At 40.9% G+C, this 23,960-nt stretch overlaps 1 protein-coding gene across 1 annotated transcript; it reads right to left on the minus strand.

Annotated features, from left to right (window-relative positions):
- Positions 1–763: 763 nt before the first annotated feature.
- On the minus strand, positions 764–18,223 carry GPR26 (G protein-coupled receptor 26). The gene is made up of 3 exons (XM_009963054.3): positions 17,139–18,223; positions 11,418–11,531; positions 764–4,042 (listed from the first exon to the last, which is right to left on the minus strand). Exons 1-3 carry the CDS (start codon positions 17,804–17,806, stop codon positions 3,811–3,813), a joined length of 1,014 nt encoding a protein of 337 aa, XP_009961356.1. The 5' UTR covers positions 17,807–18,223; the 3' UTR covers positions 764–3,810.
- Positions 18,224–23,960: the final 5,737 nt, after the last annotated feature.

Below are 23,960 nucleotides of genomic sequence, written 5' to 3' on the forward strand. Positions count from 1 at the left end.
TGCACAATTTTTGCACATGCAGTTCCGTATTTTAGGCACACATTGTAGCCATACTCTACAAACTTTTTCAAAAATGTTTAAATAACAAATGGAAAATCACGCGCGCACACACACACACACACGCATTTGTTAGACAAGAGAACAGTTCTGCTTCATGAACAGAGGTAATAAAGTGTTGTGCATTACATTTACCATCATTATTCTAACTCCCTTGAGTCAGTGTTGTATAGTACATATAATACTCAGCAGACAGATAATTACTCACATCTACATTCATCACTTAGACATACATTTTAGAAAATTTTGCCCGTTGCCTATAAGAATTCAGCTGAATATCTAGCACTTAATGAGCCACAGTATCATATTTCTAGTATCTTATAAAATGTCATCACGAAATGTTAGGGTATTATTTTTGTTTTGTATACTAAGTCAGTTTGTCAAGCACCAGCATTTACAACTCTCGCTTGCTTGATGGTAGAAATATGACAATGTGTCAGAGAGCTGATATAAGTAAGGGGAAATTATATTTATTCTCTGTTATAAGATTAATTCTAGAAGAAAGGCACCATGAAAGAAAGACAAATTTTTAAACATGTACGGGGGAGAGATTTATTGCTCATGGTGACATATAAATCAATCAGTGACTGACTGCGATACACAAGTATAATGAGACAAGTTCAGTACTGAATTCTTCTCCATCTTTTACTAGCCATCCTGAATGTACAATGTTAGTTTTGTTTTGTTTTGTTTTGTTTTGTTTTGTTTTGTTTTGTTTTGTTTTGTTTTGTTTTGTTTTTTCTGGGAAATTGTCTTACTCTATTTGAATATGAATTTAAAATATGAAATCCTTCTGCAGCTAGGTTTATCGACATACAGACCTCCCATTGACTTGGTGGCAGCCCCATGTATAAGTTGACAACAGCTGTGGACTTCAACAATCATCCTGTTGCAATTTATTTACATGAAAGTGGTCTTAGTAAAATGTTTGGCAGTCTGATATAGAGCTTTTTATCTTTTGAAACTCACTAATAATCAACTTTCTAATATTTGGTATTCTGATACAATCAAGTCATCAATATTACTTGAATTTCTTAAAAAACAAATATTGAACTGGGTGGTTTTATCTATTGCACCTGAGAAAATTACGTTAAGCCTAAAAAGTAAAATGATTTAGATGAGGTAGACTATTTAATCTGGCTAAGGGCTAATTTTGAATGCAATGTTGTAAAACCTTACTTAAATTCTGTGACTATATCTGTGTGTATGTTTTATTGTAATGATATTATTTCTTTATAGCTAAAATTAATAGTTGATCTGAAAATTTTTATTTACATAGTAGTTGATCTTCATTACACTAATGCTTCCATTTATCTAGCAGGTAACTATGTAAATTTATAGATTAACATGGTTCGTAGCAGCTGTAGTGCCATGGCAGAGCGAGGGCTAAGGCAAGGCTCTCCGGACCCAGAGCTGAGGTGTCACCCCACGTTCACTGACTTTGGGGTGAAGCCCCTCATGGAGTGAGTTACCTGCCTGGGCTTTGAATCACTGGCCAAGAACTTCAGCAGCGGATGTTTTTTGCAAGGTATGAAGGAGACTGGAGTTGCCATAATATCTGTTCTAAAAAAAGACCGATATTCATGGCAGAGTTTGCAAAATGGAGCATGCTAATGTTTGCAAAATGACTGATATTGAACATTTAGCATAAGTGATAGGGAATGTACTAATTTAGCTCATTAATGTTTGATGTCCGGGATTCTGCAGAGCTATAGGCACCAAACGGTGCCCTTTTCCTGGGGGACATGGGAGGTTTAACTAAAAAGTAACACATATTTTTAGCGCTCAGCGACTTATTTTCTCAATATGATCCTGACCATATTTTCTCAACATGGTATTGACAGTCAGAATATGAGCAAGGATAGGTGGTATTTCAGCTAATTTTTAAATTGCCATTGCCTGTATGAAGCTTAATTAACTGAGACTATTCAAAATCTGGGCATATATTTGCCTTTTACTCTGACAAAAGAAACTGTGTACTTTATGACCACTGAACAGAAGCTTTTTTGACCTACCCAGCAAAAACTAATTTACTTTCTGATGTTAACTTGCTGTAGTTTTATGGATTTTAAGTCACTTTCTGGAGAAAAATGTGTGTAGAAATAAGGACAGAATTGGTAGTCTTTTGGCAATTAAAATATAAATGTAAAGCATTTGAAACCAATAGTTCTTCACCTGAATATAATTTTGAGGGATTATGAGGACAGCACAAGTCGTTTTAGAAATTGATTATTCCTAAAAATCATAACAGAAATGACAACTGATTAATTATTGCTCTTGGTATTCTACAGCTTAGTTGATAAGAAAACACATTAAAAATTGTCTCATTTGATAGTGTTTTCACTGAATTGAGAGAGAAGTCACTGAAAATTACCCAGGAAAGTAATTATTCATGAGTCACTGGAGGATGGCTTCATCATCACTTGTCTACGTGACAGTTGTGAAGCCATCTACCTGCTCTAGTTGTACTTACAATGAACTAAACAATGTTTACAAAAATTAAGATACTGAGATGGTGTCTGAGGAAGTGTGACATGTAGGATTGTCCTGATTTTGAAAATTTTATTTGTATTTAAGCCTATTTTAGCTGCAGGCTGAACTGATAGTATGGTATATGTTAATAACATTGCTATGCAGAGCTGCAGTCTGGAGCTATAAAGATCAATACTGAAACTTCCTGAGATTTTTCATATTCATATGTGGATTCAGATTATTGGCTGCACTCTCATAGTGGGAAGGGGGCCTGTTATTTTTGCTCTACTTGGTTTGGAAATCATACTTTTAAATTCAGCTTTAGTCTTACCTTTACTTTAAGTAACATATCTGTAGAAAAAAATCCCATGATTAATAATATCTCAGAAAAATATATATATTTTTTTTCCCCCCCCTGGGAACAGGCCCCAATTCTATAGCTTTGGGCAAAATCCATCTCTTTATAGCTCAGATATACTTGAAAGTAGGCAGGAGGCATCCTGACCTTTCCATCCTATCTAACATTTTTATTTTTCTGAAATTTAATGGGGAGAAAATCCGTGAGTTAAATGGGGAGAAAAATTTAATGGGATTCTGTGAAAGTTATTTTAAAAACTTAAAATAGACATGGCTGAATCCAGCCTGTAGTGTACTTTAAAAGTGATTTTTCTCTTCCTTCAGTTCTACAGGATTGTTCAAAAAATAGGTATCAGAAGAGGTTGAAAGCTATATTGGGCACTTTATGAGTATCTAGGTAAAGATTTTTCTATTAAGTTTTTCCTATTAAGAGTGTTTCTATAGAGGACCTACTCAAGCAACTAGGTTGGGGCAGTTTTCATAAAGCCAGGTTGGCAGCTCGATTGGAGGGAATGTTACCTGCAGCCAGTGAAAAATACAGCACAAATATCCCTCTACAGCTTTTTAGGATAATATGATGGCACCGGTTTGCTCCCATTACTTTCATAAGTCCTTCTGCTGAGGACTAGCTTTTTATCCTGTATATATGTGTAACTGCTGATGGAAGTCAACGGGAGATTTGTATTTGCAAGGCCTGCAGGACCACAGATCAATAGCACTCTTTTGGTCGGAGGCAGGGGGTACAAAGCCTCCTGTCTCCCTTAGGTGTTACATGGGCCACTGGAGGGACACGGGCTGGGCTTCAACCTGCTCGTGGTGGCCTCCCAACACCTTGACAGCCAACGATAGCTACTAGGGATAGGCCAGTTAATTTTGTTTCCCATACATCATTTTATGTGTCTTGCAGGTTCCATACCAGGATCCTCATTCATTCAGCTGCAATATATTCCGATTGTGCGATTCACTTGTGAGGGCAGAGGAATTGATGGAGCTTCTTTTGAGGATCTTGTTTATGATGTCTTTCCATGTCTTCTTGTACTGATGCCGTAGCAAAGAGTACACAAAAGGGTCTGAAACAACTTTGCTGTAAGCTAAGCACTTGGAAATGATTCCCCAGTGGTAATTGATGTGGACCACAGAGGATAATTCAACAAGTCTGTGGAAAGAGGAAGCTTGAAAGAGTGAATATTCATATTAAAAACATGGAGCAACAGCACAACTGTAAGCCAATGACACCCCACCCCGCTCCTCCCAAAAGTCCCCAATTTATTCTTGGGCAATTGCAAGAAAATAAAAGAAAGTCATACTCATGAAAATGTGAATGTAGTCTTCCCCTTACACATTTCTAAGACTGCAAATGTAAGCTTGAGGTCTGTTTCCCAAGGATGGGACTACACAGCTCCTAGCAGTGTCTTAACTGCCAAACCTCAAGGCATCCTTGACTCTGTACAATTAGCTGTACATTTACTGAGGATGGAAGTACACCTTGGATGTGTGGCCTCCTAAAAGACTCTCTTGGTCATTTGCCTCAATAAATGTTGAAGAATTTAGTGCAAAATGGAATAGCTCCATCAGGATATGAGGCAGTCTTCAAAAGAGCCTATTTATTTGTTATTGGAATACACATTTTGGAGACTAAAAACCGAGTTCAAATCTCTGATGTAAAGCTGTATTTTCAACTCATCTGGCTCACTCAGGCCATTAAGATATTTGATAAAGGGGCACCCCTCTCTCTAGAGTACTGTAACATAGCCCTATTCTTACTGTCTAGCAAACATCATGTCTAGGATCATAAATACTCTGTGGTAAGCAGATCAACACATCACATTACTGCTGATGAAAAAATACCATGCAGCATCTACTCATAAAATAATTTCCTACATAACTTATCCTCAACTCTTACACATTTAGTCTCTGTGCCAAAACTCATCTATAGAGACAGTGTGTGTTATTTTCTCTGATGACTCTAGGGATTTCAGTCCTAATAAGATCTCATTAGACAGTGATATTTCACTTCATTTTTAACTTCATTTATTGTTTTTGTTTTGTGCATTTTTCTAGTAGCCTGTGTCATAAAATCATGTTTCTGGCAGCTGAACTTCATCACAGACTTAATATACCTCTAAAGGGAAAGAAAGTAGTATAGTCTCCCCAGGTATGTTTCCTGATGATTTTCACACTTATTGTTACCATTGAATCCATCATACACAGCAAATTTAACCACAAGTGTTGTAAAAGATTATTTCTGCATATCCTAAGATAATTTTCTGTTAAAAACCATACTTTGAGCACTAAAGTTTGAGACTGGAACGCAAAGTGCCATTGCTTAGTCATATTCCCCTACCATTAGCTATCTAAAAATACAGCATCTAGTCTGAACTCATGGTTCTAGGTCCCTTCTAGAATATCTGAGGAACCACCTCACCCATACTATCTAGCTTTCTTAGCCAATCCGGCTCCTAGAGAGAGTTTGATGCTTTTAAACAGTTTGTCTGGCTCATAGTAGAAGTTCACAAGGAAGGAGTATTCATCACTGAGAGATGGCACATTATATCTTGAATTTAAAAACTGGTCAGTTTAAAGGCCAAACATATACTTTCACAACAAATTTAGCAAGGCAAAACTTTTATCTCATTAGGGGAGGGAGGGAGAGAGGGAAGATCTTTATATATTCCTCATACCTAAACCAGTACAGATAGTTCACTTTGTAGTGAGACAGTATTTTGACATTGAAATATTGATAACTTCACAAGGTTTTCTTTCCCCATGTCTTTGAGCAACGCTGAAGGTCAGTTCTGTTCAATATGTCTCTACAGCTGTTGAGAAACTATTGATTTTTCTAGAGGACAAACAGCCTCATGTGCTGCTATAGAGCCCCACTATGTAATGGCAAATAAGACCTTTTCTGAAACAGCAGCGGGTGCTCTTAAAACCTCCTGGAAAATATTTCAGTTGCTGGTGTTTCTTCAGAAAAAGCACCATTTCTAAGGAGCATTCTGAAGCGTGGTCCCTGCAGCAGCAATGGCAATAGTGTTGGTACTTCAAGCGGTTTAGAGATGAGGATAGTTTTCCTTAGTCATTTTATTCTCATTCCGTAAACTTCCACTACATCTTGTTGTTTAAAATAGCGCTGGCAGATGGCATGGTCCAGTCATTTGATCTCGAAAGTGGGACTAAGGAGCCTTAATTTGCTACACTACTGAGTATGAGCTTCTGTCTTCTCTCTCCATCCTGGTTTGCCTAGACTGCAAACTCCATGACAAAAGCACTGTTTCTTGCTGGACAAGAGTGCTGGGCTTAGCACCAGGGGTCTGCAGCCAGGGCTAGGGCTTTAGCCACTGTCACGGTATTGGCAGTTCTAAAACTGACAGTAATTCTTGTGCTTTGTGCTAACAATTTGATCACTTTGCATATCACTTCCATCAAAAGTGAGGCACACGTGTACAAGGATGTTTTCAGGGGTGGTGTCATTAGCCAAAATGCTCTATGGCCTCACAGATGTGTGAGACATTTGAGGTGACCAGGTTATCTACATAAAAATATTTAGGAACTGCTCTTGCCCTTCCATGCGTGCTGCTTGGCTCAGTTGATCACTGTAAGCAATTTTGAGATACCAAAGAACCACCATCTGTCTCATTTCTCTCTCCTTTCATCTCTGCTAAACAGATACTGTTCTTTCAACCTCTCCTTGTAACTCACGGTTGATATCTTTCTTACAAAGTAGGATCCAAACTCAGACATAGTTATCATCTACTCAAGCTGCCAGAGGGTCTCATCTGGTATATTCTCTCTTGTTTAATAAAATGTAGCTTATGACACCCACGTTAATATGCTGTAAAATGAGAATTGACTATTTGAAACTTAATCATCTACTGAGTCATATTTACTTTGTAATCTACCATGAGCCATTCTTCTTGTTATTCTCTTCTTCACATATTTGATGCCTTCTTTGGATTTTGAATTTCATCACGTTGAATTTCATCTTGTTGATTTACTTTTACCGAATGCTCTACTAATATGAATTTGATTAAGTTTAATTAAATCAGTGGATGCTTTGAATGACCAAAATATGACAAATTTGTGTCTGAGTCTCTGTCAATCAGTTCTATGAGATGTTAACAATCTCTATTTAAAGCATATCAAATAGACACTTCAGGGTTGCAAGCCTAGACTTGCTAATTTTACATTCATTGGCTGATCAACTAAAAACTCTATACTTTTATCAAAAGAATATTTTATTTGATTATGTTCCCTAAGCATCCTTGATATTTACACATTTTGCAATTTCTGTGTATTATTTTTTTTAATAAATTACATTTGCAGGTATCAAGCAGCGAACACGGAAATGCGGACAAACCCTAAACTATGAGATTCTATTTCATATACAAACAATTATCAGTCTTTCAAGTCATATCACATACTTTATTGCCTTTGAAAGAGGGTTTTGTTTCTCATTTATGAGGGAAATTATATGCATAGCTTCAATTTTCATGAAAAGTTTCAGCCAAAAAAAAGACATTTTCAGTGAAGGAGCATTAATATTTCAGTGCTACCTAATTCCCTATCTTACTTTCATAAGCCACTCTGCTACTGTCTGGTCTTCAATATCTTGTTATTTCAAAGATATAAGCTCTTTTGTTGTGATACTTTGTTAACATTTTAGAAACATATAATTCTGTAGCCTGTGTCATGTCAAATGGCTATCCAATTATTTTGTTTGACTTTCAGTACACAAAGGAGAATGCTACGTTGAAGATTAAGACCTTGATCTTTTATGAAGATAATACACACTGAAAACCTTTTATATACACGTGCAGTTTATCACTTTAGTAAAACACTTTACTGTACATGTATACGTCCTACTACAGTGGCAAAGTATCTGTTGTGGACTACTTAAACCTGAGAGCTTAGCTGAATTATGGAGAAAATTCTGAACAGATCAGAGTCTCAAACAAGTTAAAACATCTTCTTGTTCAGTACGGAAACAAAGCTGGCACTGCATTTTGGAGCTGGTAGATGATGAAGTTCTCACAAGAAGAAATTCAGTCCTTCCCCCAAGAATTTGAATCAGCTCTTTAAGCTTGCATTTCTAACATTTCTGTTTCTGTCTAATTCTTATTATTTTTCCCACACACAAGTATAAGAATTAGACTTTAGTAGTTTCTTTTGGATTGATGATATGAATAAGCTGACCATGATTTTTATGTTGCTGTTGATTTTACTTTATTTTCACTTTATTGCTTGGTAGACTGAATGTTTTGTATGCTGTCTTGCTAGTGAAAAAGCCCTATTTTGATGATTCACCCTTAGCCAGTTTTGCCTCTTAAGTGCTGCATATGTTACAACTGCTCGGCTTCTCTAAGGCAGCAGACTTTTGGGGTCTTGTAGCAAATCTTGCAAACCATTGCTTTTAGCCACTGCTGTTCCCCAGAGCTGCAGGAACCACCTGTCAGCACAGAGATATGAGAGTAGCAGGGCAGCAGTGAGATACGGTGAGAGCAAGCAGCACTCCCCAGCTTGTACCTAAAGATTTTTCTATCCAGGAGGAAAATATCTCTAACTCACAACAGCTGAGGTTTCTGACAAAGCCTGGAAGGCCACTTTCTTCAAATATGCCAATATAATATTGCACAGGAAAATCATGCATTTATATGCACAGACAGGTAGATGAGAACATAACTTGCAGAGGAATTATGAACTTGCTTGTCTACCTGAGCAGGATCGGCATGCAGAGGGCAAGCGATCACTTTAAAAACACAGTTTGTTTACCCCTTGTCCCCCAGAGATGATACAAGAGAATTTTAATCTTCTTCTGTCTGTTCCACCATCCTCCTCTGTAACCTGAGGCCTTGGGGCTATGAACTTCTTTCTGATATTACTTTAGGATTTTTAATTTAAAGCCAATTTCCTCATACATTGACAGCACTTATTAACTTACATGATCAAAGTTCTGTATTTCAGTATGAAATGCCTGAAGTTGGAGATTAATATTAGAAATTAGTATGACTTATTTTAATTTCATATTTAAAAAACTCCTCAAAAGAAATAGGTTTTGAACAATGTTATTTAATCACATAATGATGAATATAGCAAAATAAGAGATGTGTACTAATAGAATTTTTACAAACCAAAAAATAAGCTATGCAAAGAAATAAGTTGTATGAGGTAATACATCTGTCATACTGGTACAGTGGAAACGAATCAAGAAGAATCAGATTCTACTGATAAACTACCTGATGTCAGCCACTGAACTAATTAGAAGGTTGTTTTCTTGATAAAAGTGGTGTCTAATTTGATTTTTACCTTAATGCTATCTGAAAAACTCTGGTTTACCCAGAAAATAATTTATCTGGCTGGTGTTATAAACCCAACTCCTTCACCTGTTCATGGAATTGCTAGAGACAACTATTTGGTTTTAGTGTGGAAACAGAAAGATGTTGTAGTAAAGCCTTGTGATATGCTGCTTTCAGGCCCTCGATTCATGAAATACTTAGAAGTATGTTTAATTTAAGCATATTGCTGACTAAAGCTGGCTGTCCAAATGAGAGGCTGAGCAATACACTTCATCGGCTATCTTCTGTTCACTGCCTTGAAGAGTGATTGATTGCCCCTATCTTGTGCATGCAAAGCACTGGACATAATCCAGAAAATAATACTTGCCTACATACTTATGTTCAAAAGCCTCCTAATCCCCTTGACTTCAAGACCCTCAACTGTATGTGTGACAGATAAGGAAGCACAGTAATGCACGTCCTCGAATACTCTTCTGTGAGGCGTAGCACCCAACAAGTTCTCAAGGGGGACGCAAGGAGCTGAAGAGGGAATTCCCCATAGCCTGTTGTTCAGAGATCCCCCTAGACATATCAGAACTGAAAAGGCCGAGAAAGTGATAGCCTTTTCCCCACCTGGCACGCCTGGACAGGGCCCAGCCCTTCATGCATTCTTCATGCATTCAAGACCCTACATCTTGTCTCATCTCATAGTCGCTCTCTGTGGCAAAGTTATTAGTCCTCAACAGATGGAAGACTCGGGACAATGTTTAAGTGATCTTTGTATGGACTAAAGGGAGGAGGACTAGGATTTTTCTAACCCCTATTCTTTATTTTAGGGCTACTGGGACACAGATTAGGATGCCGCAGAGTTAAGAGGAGGTGGGGAGGTGGTGCCTGAGTGCTGAGCTGAGATGCCTATGGAGGAGTACAAAAATACTTCTGACAGTCCTGTTTAGAGTACTCAGTGTCACTCAGGAAAGAGCCACAAGCTATTCTGTGACCATTTTCATTAAGTTCAGAGACTCAACATATAATGAAATTTAACCATTTGTAATGAGACAAATACTCCAATATCTTGCAGTGTGAGAACTAAGGCCAAATGTCTGTTAATATTAATCCTTTCACACCCTTTTAGAGTGTGTGGCATGGAATGTCCTCATGTGACTACTGAGTGAAAGTGAAGGTAAATATAGTAACACTGTTACAAATATATTTGCAACATTGTTACAAATAAACAGCGTGAATCAATTAGCTAGTGTTATCATGAACATAAAATCAATGTGACGTGACATGCAGTTTTCCATTTTTACTAAGAGACTACAAGACCTTCTTGTGAATTGTTTTGTTAGAAATATAAATTCAGGATATTATACTGAATTGGAAAAACCTGCGGTCGGCTACATACCCATACTAAGTCTAGCTTTTTCAATGATTATTTATGATGTATCTGAGTTTGACTGAAGTCAGCCCCAATAATTTCTATTTGATAGCATTGGAATAGGAGATATTTTTAAAATATTTTTTTCTTTCCCTGTTCTGCATAGCAGCATTTCAGTTTTTCCAGAGTCTTTTAATAAGGAATGCAAGTTGTAAATTTCCTTCAACAACTGGATAGCACTTTTCTGGATATACTCACTTTTTAATATTTTTTTTTTTTGTATGAGTAATTTTGTGTTTCCCACAGGATCCATTTCCAAAGATAAGCTAGCAGATAGATAAGGACATCTGACCATAAATCACAATAATTTTTTTTTAGCTATGAGCCAGAACAGCTTTGGTATTTGATGTTTATGACTAATAAACTCTATAGAGTCAGACAAAACTATTGTTTAAGTCTTTGGACCGTGTTCTCACCTCAGGTAGATATTGTTGACCAGATTTTTACAGCCTGACCTATTCAGCCAAGTGTCTTCTCCTGAACTGGGGATGCAACCTGAGGAGTATGTGACTACTTGACCTGAAAAAAAGTCTGCAAAATCCTGTGGACTGACTTTCTAAATCATTCCCATGTGACCAACATCTCAACTGGGCTGACTGAACAGAATTTGGCTCACAGACTGCATCAGGATTGTATCTGGTAAGTGCTATGACATTTTGTACAGTTTTGTTAGCTCAGTAAATGCAATCTCTGTCATAGAAGTAGAAACAGTGAATAAAATTTTTACAGGAGACTTGAATCATTTTCTGGTTCAGCGTGCCCTACTTCTCTGAGTTGAGTGCATGTCAGTAGTCTTTTCCAGTAGGTAGGTTCACACTTACCTTGTAATGACATAAGGTGCAAAACAAAGGATAAAAGTACCAATAAAGGTACTTATTTTCTTTGTTGCTCGCTGCCTCCGCCTCTTTTGTTCTTCTAGACAACGCTCTCTTACACTGTGTGACATTCAACACAAACAAGAACATGAATCATAATATCAAGTAACAGATTTTAATGGCTTTACTTATGGAATGATAGCAATCAATTGTTCCAGTAAGTGCTGTATTCACATAAGCCAATACCAGGTGCACTGCATTTATATGGGACAATACCAAGTATTAATGCATTATATGATCATCTTACCCTCCAAAAACAATTACTGAAAAATACATTATTATATATTTATATGCACACTCCTTCACTATATTGATTTATATATAGTCAAATTGGTGGAATTCAGCTTTGAATTCAGTTGCAGCTCCTTTTTTAATTACCATAAGTTGTATTTGCAGGCCAGTGTTTGCCTCATAATATTCAGAGATTTGGAAAATATCCAGAGTTGGATAGGCATCATGCTACCTCCCTGGAAACAGCAATTCCAACACCACTACCTTAGGAGAAACTTCCCAGCAAGATAAGCAATAATACACAATAAAAACATAACAGGAAAACCATTCAGCCCAACATTGGAGCAATCACTCTATCCCATAGCTGTGAACCGTGTGGCCATAAATCTTTTGGCAGCCCGTGCAGCTATGCATGGTTGCTGTGCTGAACGTTCTGCAAAATGAGGAACTGTATAGTAAATCCACAGTGCTGCAGTATTCTGACTCCTCGCCTCAAAACAGCCTTGTTCTCAAATAAACAGATACAAATTAGTGACACCCTGGGTGTTTTTTCTACCCGTGACATTCTAGGACAAGAGCTTCTCCCTTGAGTTTCCCAGTGATGGTCTCACCAGGTCACCGGAGAGCTGCTGAGACCCTTGGTGTGCCAGCAAGGTGCTGGGAGCATGGGGCTGAGACAAGACTTCTACTGCAGGAAATCTCCTTTGAAATCAGCACATTTGCTTGCCAAAAGAGTGGTAACATGAAAAACCATCCCATTTCTCTACCTTCTTGTGTAACTCCTGAACTGGCTGTGCATTTTGAGGAAAGTGTGTGAGTTACTGTCTTCTCCAGATGGGTAGGTTGGATGGGCAGCACTGGTTGTATCTCTCAGAGCACCAGGACCATCTGTACCTGAACAAATCCCTTTGGGAAAGGGAAAACCAAAGCCAGCCTGCAGCCCTGAAACCCCTCTCTGCGCACATAACAGCGCTGCTACGTGTTAACTCATTGCACAGGTCTCGTGGTAATGCAATCACATCCTAGGCAATCTGAATGGTCTGGCCCATGTGCTGTGTTTTTTAACTGCTTGACATTGGTCTCTCTGTTTTTATTGAAAATTTGTAATTGATGACTCACTGCCAGGTTCCACACTCACATCTGTGAGTAATAACTGTGAGGTTTATGGCCATACCCTTACTCTTACGTTACTTGTTGTACCTGCAAATGTTTAATCATCATCTAAATGCATGTTATGTCCTGAGGATCTCAGCATGCTTCGGTGATCCCTGCAGTAGTGAGTTCTTATGTTTTATCTTTTGGTTGTGTCAAAGAAAATGTGTTTTCTTTGTTTTGTTTTATATATGTTCTTACACTGCCCGTCTGCAGAGCAGCTACAGTGACGTACAAAATGAAACAAATATTGGAGGAAAAGTTTGTTCTCCTTGAAATAACAAATCATCTTGCTCTTAAAGAATATGCCTAAGTAGAATGAAAACACATCTGAAAGTGTTACATGTTCTATGTCTGAGTTATTTGCAGCTAGAAATGACAGCTGAGAAGGAAAAGAAAAAAAAAATCCACCTTTCCAAGGGAACCTATGTGCTTTCAGTTCTGCAGGAGCTGGAGAACTTAGTGTATTTTTAGGTGCAGACAGATGATCTTAGAGGTTTGACAGCTTCACTTTGAACCTGTGTTATTAAAGTCATAGTATTACAGGCACACAGTGATATAGGAAAAGAAATCTTCAAAGTAGGTTCAGTTAGGGTGTTGTTAAGGTGTAGAGGGTGGTATATTTTTAACAGTTTCCCCAGTTGTATCTTTTTCCTACTGGCATACAGAAATCTGTTTTTGACTGCTGAAGTTCACATATTATTTGGGAAGTCCTGGTAGACTTCAACCAATTCATTTTTTTTCAGCCTTTCCAGATGTAGCTAATAATTACCACATCACATAGGAAGGTATTTTATCTCATTCCTTCATATAGACAATGTACGCAGATGAGTATTTTGCTTTTGCACACACTTTTATATGCTAAGATAAGAACATATATGCAAGTTTCAGTAGTGACCCTAGTGAGAGAACCGGATTATTGACTAAGCTTTCATTTAAAGATTTTAATATCCTGGAAAATCTGTGATATATCCCTTTGAATGTTTGGTATTTTAAACAAAGTTTATGAGATACTGGACTTATAGATCTGTAAAGCTGGATACACCAGAAAGATAGTACAGATTATTTGGTTGAAAAAACACGTGGGTTAAACACTTAAGTGAAGTCTTGCCCAAACCTCTCACAATACCTAAGATGCCTTGGTCTTAAAAACAAAGTCAAGAAAAAGCAGTATCCAGTAAAAATGCCTAAGCTAACTTGAGAGGACATCTGTCCTAAACATTCACACAATTTTGTGTGGTATTTAGAGGTTTCCTTTGTACTCATCTTGAAGGATCTTCAGATGATCATTCCTGTCTTTCTACGTCACAGATAATAAAGCCATCTGTCATAATGCCTGTCGCTAGACCCCCTTGCGGGTGGATTCTGAGTCATAGAAAGCACGAAAGTGTCTGTACACATTTCTCAGTGTTGAAACTAGACTGTGCAATAAGTCAAAAAAGTCAGGGCAGTCTAAGGTGGGATTACAAACTTCATGTGCCTTCTCCCAGCATCTATGTGTATGCTGTTAGGTACTACAGTAAAGACTGAAAATGTCTGCATATACACCACTTATATAATTCAAATGATGTTTGTTTTATGTCAGAGCTTTATGAACATCACTGACTGCTCCAGGAGACCTGCAGCCTTTGGCTAGCTCTCACAGTAGGGTAAGCAATCCGAGGTCTGACCCTTTCAGCAGCAGTAGCTGTCTCCAGTTAAGGCAACACCACCGTAGGTCAAATCAGCCACCATTTCTGTAGTCTAGAAAAGAAGCTAAAACTCTCCTTTCTTAGAGAGAGGAGTTAGAATAACCTGAGGTGAGAGGGAAATAAGAGTTAGTAATACAGGTTACTCACAGCAAAGTGCCTGTACAACTCGTCCCCTCTGAAGAAAGGAGGTATCATTCCCACAGCCCTATTGAATCCACCCCCCCAGTGAGATGATTAGAAAATACACAATCACCCTCAAATTAACCTAGACCAGAAAAAATGCAGAGGAGAAATACCATTGAGATTTTTGCCCTTTTTCTAAACTTTGCTGTGCAGACCAGGCATACTTTAAGAACTGGGCATAATGATTGCTATTTCAAATAGCCCCAGTGGGTTTATGACACTGTCCTCGGAATAACCACCACATCTCATAGTGTGTGCAGGAACTAAGACCAGTCAAGGCACAGTTTAGCAACCAGACAGCACATAGGGCAGAAGGGTGTTTTTTCCTCTCTGTGACTTGGTGGATAAGGGAAGATTTATACATGTGTTTCTCAAGAACAGTAACAGGACTTGCCTAAAGTTCTGCTCTGCATTCTTGGTCAAAAAACAGATCAAACAGCTTAACTGGAGAATTTTGAGCAAATGTTTCTGTTCCTCTAACAGTGTGGTGCCCTGCCCTGATCCTTTCAGGCTTATTTGCCTTAGGCTTAGGAATCCCCAAAATATGACCTTTTTTTGAGGACAGCCACATGTGCTTTCACTCCTACAGCTTTACTCCTGGCTGGCTGCAAATGGAGAGAGCTGGTGTTTGCCTCCAGCTTGCAAAGGACAGCAAAGGAAGGCGGGGGGGGTGGGTGGGGGGGTGTCAGGTGGGATGTCTGGTGTGGGACTGCCCTCTTCAACTGCTCTCAGCTTTCCTCTCTTCTTCCAGGCAGACTTTTTCCCCCGTATCAGACACCTCCCTGCACTGCCAGCTGCCAGTGTTTTTCTGAAAGACATTTCCTTTCAGTCTGTGACAGAGACAGTCTGAACCTTAAGATCCCGTCTCTGACTGTCTCCTAAGAAGCACACGCATCCCTCACAGCTGCTGTGTCACCTTACCTAGCCAAACCATCTTCTCCCTTTTTTCCAGGCAAATACATCAGACCCTTCCCTTTCCAATCACCCGTTCCAGCCACGCTAAGACCTAAGACAGACTAGTTCCTCTGAGCAAACCAGGCTGTTTTCTTTCCATACTGTGACCAGTGCCTCTGGATTCCCTTTTGCAGAGCTCACCCACTGATTCTGCCACCCCGTCCCAGCCATAGCTGGGTCTCAGCCCCATCCACCCCAGCTCATCAGAGTTTCTCAGCCCTCAGCCAGGATTCACTGATCCATCAGCCCCCCCTGTCCCACTCTGTTCTGCCTCAACTGTGCAGGTTCATTTCTCAAATCCCCATTTTCCAGACAGATCACTGGCTTGTCCTGCTGCTCCCTTCTCACCAGCCTGGTCCCACATCCTTTCAGCTGTGCCTGTCTTGGTCCTCTTTGTTTCCTCCTCTCCACTTCTTGTGGGCAGAACAATCTCATACTCACACCACACACTGATTTCTTCCTTCTCCCTGCACCAGGCACATTCCCCAGCTCCTTACCAGGATCACAGCCTGCCCAGCACCACCCTTGGACTTCCATCCAGCAAGGCTTTCTCTCCTTCAGCTTTACCACTATGCTTCCCTTACTGTCCCCAGGAAAGCTGTCTCTCCCACCCTCCCTCCTCCAGCCAAATCTGTATCCCTTCCAGATCCAGACATAGTTTATTCAGGCAAGATTTATAGTTTCTGTATAATCCCTGATGAGACTCTTTTACACAGCATCCCAGCACACATTCATACCTGTTTGGTGTTTGCCTTAAACCCATTATCCTCCCTGACCCTGGACACTTTTCTCCTCTGGTACTTAAAAACTCTCATTTGAAATGAACTTCATACATCCCTTGCTTGTCATATTGACATTGCTACTGAAGTCTCTCTCACTTAGATTTAAGTATGGGCACTCAAGTGTATGCATTTTGCAGATGTTATTCTCTTTCAATTCTGCCTTCAGGAAAGATAAAGTTACAGATAGTACAGCAACAGGGAAACTGCTGGGCAAAGGAGCGGCACACATCACCCCGCTTCCCTTCTGAACTCTGACTGAAGGGACATGTGCAGCCTCAGCCTGTTCCCTCTCAGGGATCCAACAACGTTTTGGCTGACAGTGTCAAAAAATGCAAAGCTATGGACCACTAAATCCATCTTTGGAGACAAAGGGCAGTGATCTGATCACTATCTCAAAGGGAAGTGCATGCTCAGCCAAAACTGCCTGTTTCTTTGCTCTCCCTCCCAAAGCAAGCCCTTAAGCATAACAAGAAAGAGTTGCTTCTGCAACCGGAAAAATAAACACAACTAAGAAGAAACATGCAGAACAGAAACTGGCAAGAAGGATGCTTATTTTCCTCCCCTCCCCATCCCCTGCTATGATACAGAACAGACTGTATTTAACATAACACTGAACCCCGTCCTGGCTTCCTCCGCAGTGAATATCTCACTTGCTGAACACACAGGCACCTTACCTGGGATGGATGTCCACAAGCAGTACCAGGGTCTGCATAGTGATCACGTCAATCCTCTTACAGTGAAACCGTGCCACCTTCAGCACTTTTAGATATGTGAAACACAGGACTATAAGGGAGAGGAGGAAGCTGAGGGTGTGAAAGACCCCAGTGAAAATCACAAACTGTGTCCTATCCTCTGGTCTCTTGTTGTACAGGGTGCAGGAGGCATAGAGGTGATGGAAACCCACCCAGGAGAGAGAAGCTGCCACTATCGGGAACGACACTGAGTGTAACCATGTGTAGCTCAGTATGAGAGCAGCATCTCTGTATCTCATTTTGGAGTGGTAACTTAGAGGGAAGACCACAGCAATCCACCTGTCAATGCTCAAAGCTGCCATGCTCAACATGGAGTTCGTGGTGAGAAAAGTCTCCAGGAAGCCCACAATGTGGCAGATCTGATCTCCTCCTGGTTGACTCTTGTAAATGATCCCAGCCAAGGTCAGGGGCATGTTCGAAACAGTCATCAACAGGTTGCAGAAGGTGAGGTTGAGGATGAACAATCCCGGGACCTGCTTGCGGATGTCGGCGCTGTACAGGAAGCACATCAGCACCAGCACGTTGGCCAGCAGGGCCACGAGCATCAGCACCACCACCACGAAAGCCAGGATCACCTCCCAGATGCTCATGGTGCGTCCAGTCACAGGAGTGACATCTCCGAAACTGCGTCGCGCCGGCACCCGGGGAACATGGTGCGAGGCGCGCTCACCTCGCCCTCCTCCCCAGCCAGCTCGCGCTCTTGCATGCCCTCCGTATTTTTAGAAGAGCTGCCGTTTTTTTCTCCAACCTCCCCCTCCTCGCTGCTCCTTTCCACGTCAACGCTTTCCGAGACGTGCACAAAAGCACTGGGAATGCCCATCAAACTGTGAGGAGGGATTAAAAAATATCAGCAGGACTGAACCACTGTCTCCATTTGGTCCATTTGAAGGAGAGCAGGTTATTCTGAGAAACTGCTCTCCTGAGATCCCTAATTATCAGCTCAAAGCTTGCAAGCAATTCACCGAGTGAATTGTGCTCTCTTTCTCTCTTGCTTTCTCTCTCTCTCTCTCTCTCTTGCTCTTTCTCTCCCCTCCCCTCTCCTCCAACCCTCACTCCCTTCCAGGCTGAATGTAACCTGCTTTTTATGATCACAGATAAAACCCCATTAATGGATTAAAGCATGTACACTGCTGGTGATTCGCAAACGTGATTATGTCATCCCCACTCCACAACCCCTCCCCTTCTCCTTGCGATTGTGACTAGACTTTCCTCAAGAGAAATCCCATGCTTTCATTTAATTGATTTAGCCATTAATTTGCAAACAGCCATGTAACCGAATTCCTGCACTCCAGTGTGTTTCCTACATTTCGGTGCATCACTTTCACAGTTACTGCTTGCTCTCAGCCAGAGCAGGGGCTTTCTTTTCTCTTCATTAGCTGTGCTTAAAAACATGGCAAAAAATTTATGTATTCTGCTACTTCTCTGGAACTGTCATTAGGCTACCGGAATGGTTTTACTGCTCTAGTTTAGCACTTTGCAGTCCTGTGTCTCCAAGAACAATGCGTAGGAGGAAAACGATTGCCTCCCCTCCTCCTTTAAAAACAGGGAAACTAAAGCCCCAAATGCCACTGTCACATGCCCAAGGTCATAGAGCAAGTGAGTGGCAGAGACAGCAATGTGCTGCCAACCTTGCTATTCAATCATGTTTTCTCCCCTTCAACATCCTTTACTTCTTCCTAATCAAAGCCTCCCTCCCTGTGAGGGTGAGCACCCTGTGAGATCAAAACCAAGAAGCATCTTGGCAAAGGAAATAGGAAAGAGTCTATATTGCACATAATAAGGTGTTAAAATTGAATTTGTTCTAAAGGACGGACTGGGAACTGTTTTCTGATTGCCTTTCCTATCTCTTTAAAACAGTTTTAACTGGGAATGCTGAGACTTTGTGAGCAATCGGGACAGCTTTCTCATCAAGGCAGCCGAGCCTTAATCCCTGCACAATAAGAAGGCAAAAGATACCCTGCAGCACAGTTATTGTGGCTTAGTAAGTGCCTCTGCACGTGTGCAAGAGCTAGATGCCTAGGCGGATTTTTCCTCTGTGCTCGCAGCCCCTGCCAGAGCCGTGCATGCTCAATTTACAGCAGCTCTGCATCACAGGCACCTGGGCTCATCTGCTCAGGAGCAGAGCTGTCACCGTGCACAGTGTCAGGGTTTGCATGTTGTAGGAAGGGCCCTTCTCTTCTGCTTTTATTTTATTTCGTTTTCTTAAACCAGGTTTTAAAGTGCTCATAAAGACAGTAGCCTGTCATCTAAGACATCTGGGAGTCCCCAGGATGGTTTAGCTGGGTGAGCAGGGCCTCCACCACACGCCCAGCCGAGGAGGAGCGGCTCAGGGTGCAGATCCTGGACTTGTCCGTGAACCCTGCGAGCTCCCTGTCTCCAGAACACAAGTACCCATCCTCATGCTGGGCTGATGAGGAGCAGGACTTCAGTCTCTGGTCTTTTCCTGAGGCAGTGATCCAAAGCCACAGGAGAAAAGCCTAAAGATGATCCCTTCTTTAAATGGGAGGAGGTTTTACCCTCTTAGGAGACGTAGGCTAAGGAGATGAGAGAGAAGATGCAGATCTTGCTGCTGCTAGATGACACCAGAACCACAACAATTTTCTTTCTTGTGTAGGAAGCAACAGCCCTGGCTGAGAAAGGTGTCCTAGCAGCAGTGGCCTGAGCAGGGTGTCCGTGTCACAGGACCTGTCATGACACCAGCTTCAAGCTCAGCAAGCAAGGACAGCTGCAGGCCCCCAGGAAGAAGCCATATGAGTTGGGAGGCACTGAGGAGAAAAACGTGGCAAAACTTGCTGGCAGACTCAGAAGGACAGGAAAAAAGGAGGGGAAAACCTGGGGACATATGGGGGCTGTGTACTCGGTGGCAGTGTTAGAGAGGAATCTCATGTCTGCTTGGTGTCAAGGTGATCCCTGACTCCTCCTCCCCACAATCAGACTCCTCCTCAGCTTAAATCAATGCTGGAAGATCCTCAGATGCACAAATCATTCAAGGGCCAGCAGCCCAGGCACTGGGTAATTTAGTCATCTATCTTGCCTTACAACACACGGGGCTATGGGTTTATCAGGATGGTTTTCTGAAACAGCGTGCTCCTGGGCTCAGAAGCGCTGCACATAATTCCCTGGTGTGGCAGGGGGGTTGGTATCAGTGTCAAGCCTGGGTGGACAGGGAAGGAGGAAATTTGCATCTGGAGATAAAGGATTCGGGATTACAGTCAGGAAAGGAGGATTCTCCCAAACTGATGTATTGATCTGAGATAATGGGAGGCAGAAGGAAACGGTTCAGTGAAGCAGTGATGGAATATGAGAGGTCAGGTTTGGAGGTGATATGGGATAGACACTGCAGTGGATATGTGTTGGGGGGGCCAATGTGGAGCTGATGTGGAGGAAACAGTGGACAAAGGGAAATGGTGAAAAAACCTTGAAGGGCAGGAGAGGCCAGCAGGACTATGGACAGGCTCTACTGGATCTCTTTACTGACGAGTGGAGAATCATACAGGAGTGGATAGCTGTCAAGAGGAGACCCACTATATTCTCTGCATGGTGTCTGAGCTCCTTCTTCCAAGACCTGAAATCTCCCCTCCCTCCACCTAGCCCTTTTTCTCCCAGAGTTTGGTAGGGTGTTGTTACCATTCCTACTGTTGTGGGAAAGCTAAATTAAATCAGCAAGTTTGGCATGTACTTCAGTAATTGTTGGCCTAAATGAATGAAGCATTCCTAGTCTATGCTTCATAGTTTACTGATTGCTTTGCCTTATTCTATTCTATTCTATTCTATTCTATTCTATTCCATTCTATTCTATTCCATTCCATTCCATTCCATTCCATTCCATTCCATTCCATTCCATTCCATTCCATTCCATTCTTCTATCAAGTTATTTTGTGTGCTACAATTTTCTCAGTTGTTATTGGTAAGACTAAACTCCCAGTATTTACAGGAAAAATGTAGCAGCTAAAAAGGGCTTAAATCTACAGTCAAGTGAAAAAGCATTCTAAATTTCAGGACAAAGCTGAAGTTCTCTCTTGATGACTGACTTGAGACTCTGCATATATGTCTAGCTCTAAAGGCCCAAGTAATTTACATAACTGATTCCCCCATTGGTAATCCCTGAAGTTGAGAATATTTACTGAACCCTTTTGGATTTATTTATCATGCATACCTAGAAGAGCATGATGGGCCCATGAAATAGCTTAATTTTATACAAATCAGGAGGAAAGAATATGCTGTGCATATTTTATCACTGTAGAGGAAATTAATGTGTTGCCTGTGAGTCCCTAATGGCAGGGACTGCAAGTTTGATTTGTAATATTTCAATGACAGATTATATTGTGAATTAACAATAAGCACTACTAATAAATATCAATTCTCACCAGTGAACTCTGACAGTAGTAGGTCTGGGTTTCAAAAATAGGTAGTCTTTAACATTTGCTCCCTTATCAAGCAGACAAAACCACAGAACATCTATTGTACTTTATATATATTAAATGCAGAGGTGACGCTGTGAAGCAGCATGGCCCAGCAGGTAGAGCTGGTAAACAAGAGATCTGAGAACTGTGTGACCACGGGGACATTAGTTCACCAAACCTCTCCCATCTTTTCTTTGTCCCATAACCTCACGGGGACAAAGACAAGGTGCTTGTACACAATGAGGTCCTGAACCTGAGCTTAAAGGCCTTATCTTAATCAAATTATTAATTTTAGACACAAATGACCACTTTTAGAAGGATCACACAAATCTCTTGCCATTCTTTTACAATAGCCTATAGCTAATGGATTTGTGGCCTACATACCATATACATACCAGTTTAACAGAGATATGATTTGTACTAGTTTTGTACCAAACAGGAGGGATATTGCAACAGCGTGAAACTCTTGAAGATAAGAGATTAATTTATTACTCTCCATGTAGTAATTCATATTGTATTTTTGTCTATATTTGGCAATGGAAAAAGGCATGAAGCTGATTAAATCTTCAGCATTTCAGATTGACCTTTCAATTTCAAAAAGTCTACAATACATGGATGGAAGATTTGTCTTTGCTGGGGTGTTCTCAAAGGCAAAAACTTTCTCAGCATATTGTCTCACTGAGACAATGAAATAGCTACTTGGGATAAATGAAATTTTCAAAGTCCTGAATATCCTAGATAGAAGGCTATTCTGATGACCTAACTAAAACATCTAAGACACTCATTTTATAGGAAACTAAGGCTTTACACCACTGAGAAAACTACTTGAAAATCTAACCTGAAAATGCATTTGAGATCTGATACATTTCCTTTGTACTGAGGTTTGTAGCTCTCCAATTTTTCTCTGTCAAAATTGGGGAATCTCAGTTTCATGCTTTCACTGCATTTTGCTTCTCCTATTGTCTCGCCTTCCTCCTTTGATCAGTAGTGTACAAATTTTACAGGACTTTAATGACAAAAGTATTGACACATAGAGGAGATTATTTCTCCTTTATCTGTGTCTTAGCCAGTTCAAAGACAACCAATTTCCCCTGGGAAGCCAGGTTGCCTGCATACAGCCTGTGGGTATTTCTTCTTGCCTCCATCAGTCTTTACTTTTCACTTCACAGCTGTTTGTAGAGTTTGTAATACATTCATGAATTGTAGAACCAGGTTGTTTCACTTTATTGTCAATTAAACTAAATTTTAGTAACAGCAGTATCTTTAGTCTGATTATGTGAAGGTCAGGTGTCACACTGGAAAAAACAGTGTTATCCTCTTTTATGAGAGTAAGATAATGGCTCATGAAATTATCATTCTGCTGGATTGATGGTAAAATATCACTGACTCCAACAGTCAGAATTTCACCATATAATGCAAAGTACAGATAATGTGAGTAATGACTTGTGCAATATCTACATACTTTGTCAGCATGGTAGACAGACTTAACAAGGCAGTTGGCCCTGGTAGTTCATTGCTCCATTAACGATGTCAGACGAAATGAAGAACACTTTCTCCTCTGCGTTTCCAAATTCATAACTTTCGATTCACTGCGTGGCAAGTGATCCAGACCTTTGGTCGCCGTGCCAGGACAGTGGCTCAAGAAGAGAAGGCACAAGGAAGCTCTTTAAGCACTGGTGTGAGCTGCATTTGGTCTGTCTTCAGCCCAGTACCATGCAAAATCTTGGCAAGGCTGCTTGATGGAGAGAGGATCCGCAGCTCTGTCCCTCTCGGGCCCTGGCTGGCAGGGTGTCGTGGTGCAGAGGTAGCTGCTACACCTTCCCTGTCACCTTCACTGACCAAAATTTATTTTACTTCAGCCCCCAGCCTTCCTAGCCCCAAATAACTAGCAGGACACAGTGGCTTTTTTGCCTTGTTCCTTGCTCTCCAGCGGGTACTGTGGGCTGCACACAGCAAATCCTGCATGGCACACTGGAACTAACTGGGATTTACTGGCCAGCCAGATGGTTTCTCACGGGCCACTGCTTTGGGGAACTGGGGAGAGAAACCCTCCACTGCCTTGCCACGCAGCTGCTGCACTGCAAGTGCCACGACAGCTACAGCAGTGCAGCTCACCAGAAATCCCCCGGTGAATTATTGATGCTCAGGTTGTCACTGTCAGTTTTCTTCATGGATTTAAAGAAACATCAGGTCCTGAGGCACATGGCTGATGCTCCTGGCACTTGTGCCTGCTGGATGGATTTTTAAAGGCTCTTAGGGCAGCTAAGGAAATCAAATCAAGCCAGCAGCAGCAGCAGCAAGCCATGTGAACCTTTGAGTCAGGGACTTCTGTGGGTGGATG

Source organism: Tyto alba, unplaced genomic scaffold, assembly GCF_018691265.1.
Source record: "Tyto alba isolate M040663 unplaced genomic scaffold, T.alba_DEE_v4.0 Super-Scaffold_1, whole genome shotgun sequence".
Taxonomy (NCBI): domain Eukaryota; kingdom Metazoa; phylum Chordata; class Aves; order Strigiformes; family Tytonidae; genus Tyto; species Tyto alba.

What these genes read in the sequence shown, in the direction of transcription:
- GPR26 (XM_009963054.3), bottom strand. Translation starts at nt 17,806, where the DNA reads ATGAGCATCTGGGAGGTGATCCTGGCTTTCGTGGTGGTGGTGCTGATG. An exon ending in CTTGTGGACATCCATCCCAG is followed by an intron (nt 11,532 to 17,138) that starts GTAAGGTGCCTG and finishes AATGTCACACAG; the next exon opens with TGTAAGAGAGCGTTGTCTAG. An exon ending in GCACCTTATGTCATTACAAG is followed by an intron (nt 4,043 to 11,417) that starts GTAAGTGTGAAC and finishes CTCTTTCCACAG; the next exon opens with ACTTGTTGAATTATCCTCTG.